Source organism: Macrotis lagotis, chromosome 8, assembly GCF_037893015.1.
Source record: "Macrotis lagotis isolate mMagLag1 chromosome 8, bilby.v1.9.chrom.fasta, whole genome shotgun sequence".
Taxonomy (NCBI): domain Eukaryota; kingdom Metazoa; phylum Chordata; class Mammalia; order Peramelemorphia; family Peramelidae; genus Macrotis; species Macrotis lagotis.
This window is the reverse complement of record NC_133665.1, coordinates 44,473,725-44,485,395: the sequence shown is the minus strand read 5'-3', so window position 1 is coordinate 44,485,395 and position 11,671 is coordinate 44,473,725. Positions and strand designations below refer to the sequence as shown.

The 11,671-nt window shown below is 32.8% G+C and overlaps 1 protein-coding gene across 1 annotated transcript; it reads right to left on the bottom strand.

Moving 5' to 3' along the window:
• Positions 1 to 6,729: 6,729 nt before the first annotated feature.
• LOC141494775 (olfactory receptor 13D1-like) lies at positions 6,730 to 7,671 on the bottom strand. The gene has a single exon (XM_074195969.1). The coding sequence runs from the start codon at positions 7,669 to 7,671 to the stop codon at positions 6,730 to 6,732; it is 942 nt and encodes a 313-aa protein (XP_074052070.1).
• Positions 7,672 to 11,671: the final 4,000 nt, after the last annotated feature.

The window sequence follows — 11,671 nt, the reverse complement described above, 5'->3', positions numbered from 1 at the left end:
TATAAAATGAGAATAAATAAATAATAAATATAAATAAAAAAAGAAAAATAAAGAGGATTGAATTTTAATTGTGACATGTTTAATCTTTTGTGTATTACATTTTGGCACAGTAGTAACAAAGTGTTAGCTTTGTATGTTTCCTTCTGTTTTCTTCTATGTAGTTTAAAAATATTTCATTCATGCCCATTTTTTCTTTTCTTCTTGTTTTTGCAAATTTCATCTTATCCACTAACTCTGACCCCAAAAAAGAAACACTCAAAATATGTGGCCAAGAAAATATACCAAAACACTGTCTATTTCTGATAATTGATGTTTCATTCTCTGAAAAGCCCTTCATCTCTTTGCCAAGATATGGGAAAAGGAAGGGCTCCATCTTTAGTATTTAGAAGTCATAACTGTTCACTTTATGGAAATCTGAAAGCTTGGGAGAGACTTTAATGATATTTTATTCCAATCCATATCTGAAAGAATCATCATTAATACATAATAGTTTTAAAAGTCAGCCCAATACAGTAAAATAAATACTGCCTTTGGAATTAGATAAATTCATTTCAAACCCTAAATGATTTATTCCTCATATAAAACTACATCTCTTATTTTTTATACTTTGCACTGGCCATTCTCTAGGCCCAGAATGTATTTTTTTCTTTACTTCTGGCTAATAGAATCCCTCTCTTCCTTAAAGGTGCAGCTCAAGTAACACCTGCAAACCTTACTGATTCTCCCCAACTATTAGTGCCCTCCATCTAAAATTACCTTCTCATATAAATGTGTATATATATATATATATATACACATTTATATGTGTGCATATGTCTATGTATAGTTTCAGAATCCATACTAGAAGTAAACATGAGATGCAACCCAATACATATGCAGATTTCAAAGGAATGGTGCTTAATTTGAATAGCCATGTATTCAAGATAAAAAACAAGGATTTTATCAGATAAGATAAAGAAAAGGAGCCAGACTTTATACTTTTAATCTTTTTCCTTAAGTACCTGTTTCAAAATCAAATTGTTCTGAAACAATGCATTTGTAAACATAGTCTTTGTTAATTAGTAATGAAACAAATATTTCATATTTAAGTGTCACAAGTTTTTCTTGAAATAGTTGACACATTTATAAGAGTAAAAATCTTCATCTTTCTCCACACTGATCAACACTGCACTTTATTGATCCCACATAGCCCAAATATCTTAAACTTAATTTTCAAAATTATCTTTTCAGTTTATTGACTCTCCTTCACAAATAAACACAACTTTCAATTAACTGTGATCCAAAGTAAAACTCATATTCCTATCTTGAAGGAAATCTCCACTCTTTAAAGAGATTTCCTGCCCTACCTGCATATTTCCATGGAATTATTAAAGAGGCTTTTTACTCTACTTACCAGACCTCTATAATTCTTCACAGAAAGAAAAGTCTATTTAGTTTCTTTTTCCCTTTTTGGATTTTTAAAAATACATTTTTAAAAATTATATGTAAACTTTTTTAGCATTAAATTTTTAAAAGAATTTTGAGTACCAAATTCTTTCACTTCTTCCCTTCCCCACTATTTGAGAAGACAAGTGATTTTATACTTGTGTGGTCTTCTGAAACTAATTACCAAATTAGTCATATTGTTAAAAGAAAATATAATCAAAAAAGAGAAAAACAGGTTAAAAATTTTATGCCTTGATCTGCAATTAGACTTCAGCAGTTCTTTCTTTAGAAGTGGGTAACATCTTTCATCATGAGTCCTTCGGAACTGTTTTGAACCATTATATTGCTGATAATAGTTAAGTATTTCACAGTTGATTTTCTCACAATATTGCTGTTATTATGCACAATGTCCTTCTGATTCTACTCACTTGACTTTGCATCAGTTCATGCATGTCTCTCTAGATTTTTCTAAAAGTATTCTATTTGTCATTTCTTATAGCACAATAGTATTCCATTATTTCAGAATAGTCTTCCATTATATTCATAAACTACATCAACTGATCTCCAATTAATGGCAGCATCTCAAATTCCAATTATTTGCCACCACAAAAACCACTTCTAAAATATTTGTGCAAATTGTGGTCCTTTTCCTTTTTAAAACATCTCCTTGGGGTTCAGATCTATTATTGAAATTACTGAATTAAAAGGTATGCAGGTTTGGAGTACTTTGATTATAGTTTCAAATTGCTCTCAGAAGTGTTGGATTAATTTACAGGTCCACTAAAAGTTTCCCAATTTTCTCTCATCCCCTCCAAAATTTATCATTTTCCTTTTCTGTCACACTAGTCAATCTGATATGCATGAGGTTGTTCTTCAGGGTTGTTTTAATTGGCATTTATCAAACCAATAGTAATTTAGAGCCTTTTTTCGTATTCTAGAGATAGCTTTGATTTCTTTCTCTGAGAAGTGACTACTTAAGTCCTTTGACCATGTATCAACTAAAAGAGTGATATGTATCCTTATAAATTTGAATGTTCTCTTTATATTTGAGAAATGAAGTCTTTATCAGAGAAACTAGCTATATCGCCCATTGCCATCATGCATTAATTTTCTTTCTACAAATACCTGTTGATTTAATGAAATCACAAATAACAACTTTACAAGCAATAATGCTCCCTATCTCCTGTTTGGTCTGTTTCCTTCTTTATTCCTAAATCTGTTAGGCTAACTATTCTATATAATTTGTTTATGGGATCACCCTTTATGCCAAAATCATATTCCCATTTTGACATATTTGGCATATGGTGTGAAATATTGATCCATACTTAGTTTCTGCCAAACTGCTTTCTATTTTCTCTAGCAGTTTTTGTCAAATAGTGAGTTTTTGCCTTGAAAGCTTGGATTTTTGAGTTTCTTCAATGCTAGGTTACTATGGTCATTTCCTACTGTGTATTATGTACGTAATCTGTTCCACTGTTCTATCCTTAGTCCTATGAGATTGTTTTAATGATTACCACTTTGTGAGTTAAATATCTGGTACTACTAAGCCACCTTCCTTCACATCTTTTTCATTGGTTCACTTTGTGCTCTTCGAGTGAATCTTGTAATGATTTTTTATAGCTCTATAAAATAATTTTTGGTAGTTTCATTGGTACATACTTTCCTACAGTTCAGTAATTTTCCATTATGTCCATGCACTACATTTGGCTTAATACTCATCTGTTTGACTTATATTTTGATTCTAGTTCTTTGCTGCTATAAAAAAAAAGTTGTACTATAGATTTTTTGGTCTGTTCCAATTCTAAGACTGTATGAATTCTATATTGTAGGTACATGATAAGTTTTATTGAATGAGTGAAATAATATAAAAGTATAATCTACATTTTTCTTTAAAAAATATGTTTTATTATCAATTTCTCTTAAATTTTTACAACAGGCAGTTGCAAAGCCCATATTTAGCTACTGCATATGCATAATTGATGTATATACAGTTTGTGTCTTTGGGTTAGTTAACAGAAAAATTTCAAAATTATTTATAATACAAAAAAGGTAAAACTGAAGAGACAGGCTTTACAACAATAAACCAGGTACTAACATATGTATAATGAATTTACTGTCGCATATTGATACTAGGAATAATTTCCTTTTTAGTCTAATTACAGAAGTACTTATCAAGCATATACTTGTGTTCCAAGTATTGTTATTAGAAAAAACAAAAACAAATAGCTCCTGCCCTCAAGAGGCTTACATTCTACTAGCAGGAAGCTACCTATATGTAGGTAAGTAAATTATAAGCACATACACATATATACATACATATATGCACACTACATTGAATGAAAGTACATTTTGAATTTTTGTATGTAGGGTGAGTATTGGATGTGAGAAGCCTCATCAGGAAGACATTTGTATAATTCAGCCAAAATAATAAGAATGATAGTGGTTGTTGTATGAGTGGAGGCTAAGTCACTTCATCCTATTTGCCTCAGTTTCATCATCTGTAAAATAAGTTAAAGAAAGAAATGGCAAGCCACTCTTGTGTCATTGCCAGGAAAACCCTAAATGGGGTCATCTAGAGTCATGCTCTAACAAGTGGGAGTGGAGAAGAGATGAATACAAGAGATATAATGTGAATTTATATTTAGAGTCAATAACACTTGGCAACTAACTTTATGGGGCATAGTGGTGAGTTAGAATGAAGACTCAAGATTAAATCCAGGTTGTGAACTTGAGTGATTAAAAGGATGGTGTTTGTCTTTATCAAGATAAAAATTTTGAAGGTGGATTTCAGAAACATAATGAGTTTTATTTGAACAGAGTATAAGATATAAAAATATGTCATAGAAAGAATTAAGTGATGTCTGGAGGTGAGGAGATGAGAGTTGCATGTATAGATTTGGGAGGCATGGTAAATATAGATTTAGAACTGGTAGCTGAGCTCTTAGTAATGAATAAAATCAACATGTGTGAGAGAGAGAGAGAGGGAAGAGAAATGAGTACTCTCATATAAGAGGATGTGAGACTGATACTGCAGAGGAGATTGAGAAGCAGAGATCAGACAAGTAGGAGAATCATGATTGAGCAGTGTCATTAAAACTGGGAGGAGTGAGATTCAGGAGAGGGTGGTTTACAGCAAACATAATCAGGCATGTGACTTGTGAGCTGTAGGTTGTACACAACAATTCCAAGTACTGTTGAAACAGATTAAAATGTAATTGGGGCATATTTTTAAAAATAAATAAAAATACAATAACATATAAAAAGTGTTAATATGAGGAATATGCAACTACAGGAATCCTTATTCATTAGTGACCCCCATTTCTATTTGAATTTGATACCACTTTTCTCCAGTGTCATATGCTGTAGAAAGGTTCAAATGAGGACTAAAGAATAACCATTATTAATAACTTTGGAGACAACAGTTTCAATAGAATGAAGATATTAGTAATCAAATTGTGGATGGTTAGGAGACAATTGAGAGGAGAAGTTGGGGTAATGAATATAGACAACTTCTTTAGCTAGAAATTTTGTTTGAAAGGGAAACGTGATATGACAAAAACCTTGAGAAAGAAGGATGTCAAGTGAGGATTTTTTTGAAGAATGAGAGGAAAATTTATGTACAACAGGAAAGGAAGAGAGAGAGAAGGGGAATATTGGGGGTAAAATATAAAAGGAGAAAGATTTGACAACATAGAATTTGGCATTAGCAAGGAGATCTGCATCCATCAATCCATCCATTTGTCCATCCATCCATCCATCCATCCATCCATCCATCCATCCATCCATCCATCCATCCAAACAGCCATCCAACCAACCATCCATAAACATTTACTAAACACTGATTTTGTTCCTGAAACACTGCTAAATGCTAGGTCTACAAAGTTGAAAACAATTTCTTCCCATCAAAGATCTTACAATCTAACATTTGAGAAAATGTGTATTATATAAATATAAGTAATCTATATATTAAAGAAACAAAGTAGTTGTTGGGAGAGAGAGATAGATAAAAGAGAAGAGATTATATAAGAGTATGTTCTGGGGATTTGAAATATGAAAATGCGGAGATCCCTTAGGTCATTATTTTTCTCTGTGAAGTATGAGGCAGGGTTATTTATTGAAAGGGAAGAGAAAATGGTTGTGTAGTTAGTTTGAGAATATATTGTTATAGATATTGAATAGATATTCTTAAAAGTGCTATACAGAGTGAATCTTGGAAAATAAAAATAATTGATATGCCCCAGTGAGAGCCCAGCATAGATTAGATAACACAAATTTGGAATAAGCCCAGTAGGCATGGTTCTATAACTCCCTCTTATTACTTTTATTTTATTTTATTTTATTTTATTTTTTAGTTTTTGCAAGGCAATGGGGGTTAAGTGGCTTGCCCAAGGTCACACAGCTAGGTAATTATTATGTGTCTGAGGCTGGATTTGAACTCAGGTACTCCTGACTCCAGGGCCGGTGCTCTATCCACTGTGCCACCTAGCCTCCCCCACTCTTATTACTTTTAGCAGCACATGAATAGGAACAGAAATGTGGATGATCAGAGTTGGGGTGATAGGATGAAGAGAAAAAGGACATTATGAAGTTGAACTTATTAACCATAGGGATATAAATATATATTCCCAATTTTGAAAGAGAGGATAATTAGACCAGAATAGGAATGCTGCTGGATGTAAAAGAAGCATTGGAGTGCTGCAGATTGTGGTGAAAATGGGGGATAGATTAAAGGAAAGGATTAAGAGATTATGTCAGATAAAACAATTTCAGTTCTAGAGGGTATAGAACTATGACACATGATGAAATCAAAAGTATCCATCCTTAGGTGTGAAGGAAATGAAATTCATAGGAGTTGGAGAGATTGGTGTACCTTGGGGATATAGTTTACCCCAGAAGGGGTGGTGTATTTGGATGAAATTGGTTACAAATGAGGAGGAGGAGGGATTGCTATATGAGAATGGTGGGAGATAGTCTGTAAATGTCAATGAAGAGTAAAAAAGATACATATATATATATTTATATAATATATATAAATATATATATATATATACCTCTTCTTGACCCGATGTTAAGGGGCACATTTGTGGAGTCTTATCTGGCAAAATGGTGACCAAGGATTCAGTATCTTTGGGAATGAGTCAGGCTTCTGTGATTGTAAGTTTGAAGGAACATTAAAGGAAAAGATATATAATATTCAAAAGCAAATTTTTAATAAAATGGGAATTCTGGAGAATATAATGGGAAAGGAACATGGAAAGTATCTGGATGAAATGAGAAGTTATGAGAAAATAAGTATCATGGATTTCATAATTTCCTCAAATATACCTTTCTGGTCAGGACTTTCTCCACACCTTGCTTCACTTCTTTGTTCCTCAGGCTATAGATAATAGGATTAAGCATTGGAGTAACTATCCCATAGGACAATCCTATAAGCTCATCAGAAGTCTGAGTTTCCTTTGATTGGGGTTTCATATACATGAAAAGAGCTGAGCCATAGAACAAGATCACCACAGTCAGGTGGGCTGAGCAGGTGGAAAAGGCTTTTTTCCTCCCCTCACTAGAGTTGATTCTCAGGATAGTAGAGAGGATGAAGACATAGGAGAAGAAAATGAGGAGTAAAGGGATGACTAAGAAAACAAAATTTCCAATTGTCATGATAAACACATTAAGGGAAATGTCTCCACAGATAAGTTTGAGAAGAGCCAGGATCTCACAGGTAAGATGGTCAATGATGTTGTCACAGAAAGGTCTCATCATAGCCAGCAGAGTGAGTAGCAGAGAATATAGAAATCCTGACATCCAGGTCCAAGTTGCCATCTGGACACAGAGTCCCTTGTTCATTATGATGGTGTATCTCAAGGGATTACAGATAGCCACGTACCGGTCAAAAGCCATCACGGCCAGAAGCACACACTCTGTACACCCCAGGCCAAGAGAAATAACCATTTGTAGCGCACACCCAGTGAAGGAAATGGATTTTCTCAAAGACATGAAATTTACTAACATTTGAGGAATAGAGGAAGATGTGTAACAGATATCTAGGAAAGAGAGGTTTCCAAGGAAAAAATACATAGGGGTGTGAAGGCGGGAATCTAGTATGCTGATGATAATGAGGATGCTGTTTCCCAATAAGATCACCAAGTACATCATAAGGCAGAGCACATAAAGACCTATCTGAAGACCTGGGTATTGAGAAAGCCCAACCAGAAAAAACTCAGTCACAGCTGTATAATTTTGCTTGTCCATGTCATTGCATCTGGCCACCTGTAGGATTTATTTAGGGGAGTAAAAAATTGCAAGTAATTAAAATCAAATTAGCAGTGATTTCCATTTGTAATAGGTTTCACCTTTTATAATTTCTTTTTTCAACAATTTTATTTTGCTCTCCATTAAAAAGCACAAAATATTCCAATATGTCATTAAAATGTGAGAAAATAACATTAAAACATCTTGCAATTTGAAAAATTCTCAATGCTAGCTGTGTATTTTTAGGAGGTATTTTTTAAAATATCTCCCTCACACACACACACACACACACACAAGCACACACACATACATATACATACAAGCACACACCCATTCACATACACAAAAATGTATTTATATGAGCATTTTTTTGTAGTAAAGTGGATGCCCATTCATTGTACAACGTTTATCAGGCATTGGCTAAACAAATTATGTCATCTGAATGTGATGGAAAATTATAGGAAATACTGATTATAAAGAATTTGCAGAAGGTTAAAAAGACATGAGCACATACAGAGGGAAAGAAAAAACAGGTCAATAATTTTTTCAATGACCATAATAATGTAAAGGAAAACCATACTGAAAGACTGCAAAACTCTGACCAATGCAGTGAAGTTTGGTGAAGCACATCAAATTCTTAGCAGAGTAGTAATGGATGCTTAACTAAGGCATAAATTTTTAGGTCAGACTAATGGATTGATTTGTTTTGCTTCATTGTACCTCTTTTTTTTTATAAAAGACACAGAAAAAAGAGAGGAGTCAGTATAGACTGAGAGTGATTTATTAAAATGTGATAATCAATAAAGTACTTCTAAAAATGTCACTAAAAAGCTGAATCCTAAATAAATGAAAACCATGTAAATCCTTGGCAAGATTTATTAGGTGTATTAATGAATCAGTTTTTCCCCCTTAATTTTTCTTGTTACAAATCTTTAGCTCTTTAATTTTGGATAAAAGGGTTGGCAGTGGTAGGAGACAGCTTTGGAAGTTATAGTGATGCAAAGACAAAAGAAGCAAGTCAACAATTTGCTTTGGAAATTGTAAGAAAATTTAAAGAAAATTTTAAATGATGCTATGGCTTTAAAAGACCCTCAGAACACAGAATATAGAATTGTACATTGGAAGGGATCTTAAAACGTTGAAAGTAAAATGACTGGGCTAGGAGGGAATAAGAAATATAGCATATCAGTATTTGAAGGAATCTTAGTCCAATTTCATGATTTACAGAGCAGAAACCTGAGCCAAATAATAAATCCAGGACTCAGTTAGCAACAACTTGATAATCTGATGAAAGCTAAGAGTGATCTGATAATAAAATTGTTTCTTTAAAAACACTGTTTTCACCTTAGCATCAAAAGAAGAGAAAAGAGATTCCAATAAACAGAAAACTATAACTTTTTCCTAACTCTAGCAAAATATTTCCTCAAATCTTTGTACATTATATATCTTTTAATAATTCTACCAAGATTATTCCCAACTTCCACTTCTATCTTCAAAAATTACTCCACTCAATATGGTTCTCATTACTCTCATTTACCTCTCAGGGTGAGATCCAACCCAGTTAATTCCAAGTTAATTGGTTCTTCCACCTTTTTGAAAAGAAGTTATTCACACAAATTTCCAAAAATTCTTGATGGCTTGGGATAGCACCAAACATAGATAATTGTTCTCTGACTCCTCTATTTTTCTGGCTTGTATGTGACTGTCATTGGTTGTTTTGCAAAAGGTTATTTTTTGTATCTTCACCTTTCTAAGCTGTTTCTAAGACATGAATAAAATAAAAATTATATTTCCTGTAATTTAGACTAGGGTGCAATATTGTCATCCTTAACAGAATTCTGTCACTTCTAGGGCCTTAGTATTAATTTGTGTAGAGAGCACTGTAACATTTCCATCTTATCCTAAACTATTTCAAAGCATCATACATTAGATCAAGATGCCAATTTAACCTCTGCCCCTGCTATCCTTGGGGATTCTCTGTTATCCCTGAAGTAATTTAAAAGTTGTGTTTAGTAACAATACAGAAGTTACAAACTTTTTGATGCTTTAGGGACAATGATCTAATGCCCTAATTACTAAAAGAAATACTTAGTAGGTTATTTTAATTGATGCAAAAATCAGCAAAAGGAAAATTAGGAAAAATCATTTATGTTTTTCATTGCTACAGAATTATAATCTATATCAAACTATTTGTCTCAAGGAAGGAGGTCAGGAAGGAAGGAGGGAAAGAATCAGCAATTCAAAAATTTTTGTTTACATGTAATTGAGGAAAAAATAAATTTATATTTAGAGATTTCACCCTGCTAACACAAATAAGAGTAGAGCAATATCTCAGTGATTCAGTACAAAATTGCAAATTTTCCTTGACTTTACTTGGATTACCAATTAAGTAAGATACGACTAAAGCCACAAGTTGATCTCCTACACTTATGGTCTGATATGAATCCATCTTCTAGTCAAGACATGATTTTAAACTGATATTGGCTTTTACTTTTCTTCTATTCAGAGAGGAGACATGTAGACCAGATGATAGAAAGATTTAGATCTGATTTAAGAACTGAGCCCAGTGATGGATGATTGTTGAATTGATATTAGCTTTAGGGTAGGTATCAAACTGAGTAGTACAAAGTTCTTTCTTTGACCTTTTTTGCAAGATAATTTTTAAAAAAAATAAATGATTTGCCTGTTTGTTATATTTGAGGATGTCACACAATTGGGATGGAGAAATTATATGTAGCTTGAAAGAAATTGTAGCCCAAAAGATCTTGATGGGCTTTAGTGATTGATTGCCTTATAAATTCTCAGTTTTATGATTTTGCTCTTTAATTGTAATTCCTATAATTTAGACTAGGGTGCAATATTGTCAATTTTGTCAGCATGATAGAGTGGAATGGAACCTAAATTTAAGAAAAGCTATAGTCTACCATTGAAATATTTTTTCCTAAAAAAGAGAAAAATTTTAAAAAAGCATTAAAGGAAATGAGGAAAAACATGCAACTGTTAAAATCTGTTATTTAAAATTTTTAATATTTATCTAATTCATAATTAGTTAACAATTACTCTAGATTTTAAAGAGATTATACTCTCTAATACTGAAGGAGGCTTCATGTTGTAGGTCTCACCAATGCCATCAAAATAATTTTAACTTATTTTAATATATAAGATAAGATAAAATTATAAATTTCACTCAAATTGCAGTTTCCAAACTAATAAATATATAAGTCCTCAAATATAAAAGAAAACAAACTTTGAAATATAGTAAATATGGGAAAAAACCACAATGGATTCAGAATTCAAGCAAATAATTTTCCTGGGCTTCAGTTTCCTCAGATGTAAAATGAGGGGACTGGACTTGGTAATCCACAAACTCCCTTCAAGTACTTGGTATATGATTGTATGATTCTATGAAGCATTTGTTTCACCTACCAAGGCTAAGTTTTGGAGTAGCTTTCAGGGCTGTAATATCTAAACAAGCCAACAGGTAGTAGTCTTAGCTTGTAATGCTAATTAACTCAACAATAAATGTGAGGATTTTTCCCAGCCCAGCTCCTTCATACTTTGTCTAGGCAGAGAGCACCAATCATCCTGGGTGTCTTACCCTTAATCATTTTCAATGGGCTCAGTTCTTAAATCAGATCTAAATCTATCTATCATCTGGTCTACATGCCTCCTCTCTGAATAGAAGAAAACGATAAGCCAATATCAGTTTAAAATCATGTTTAGACTAGAAGATGGATTCATATCAGAAAATAAGGGTAGGAGATCAACTGGTGGCTTTGATCATATCTTTCTTAATTTTCAATTATTATCTTTACATTTAAAGTCTAGGTACATGTGTTTAATTGATCAGTTATTTTTCAGTTATGTCTGACTCTTTGTGACCCAATTTGGAGTTTTCTTGGCAAAGATACTGAAGTGGTGTGTCATTTCCTTGTCCAGCTCATTTTATAAATGAGAAAACTGAGACAAACAGGGTTAAGTTACTTGCCCAGGGTCACAG

Excerpts from the sequence above, each read along its gene's own strand:
- LOC141494775 (XM_074195969.1), bottom strand. The coding sequence starts at position 7,671 with ATGGACAAGCAAAATTATACAGCTGTGACTGAGTTTTTTCTGGTTGGG.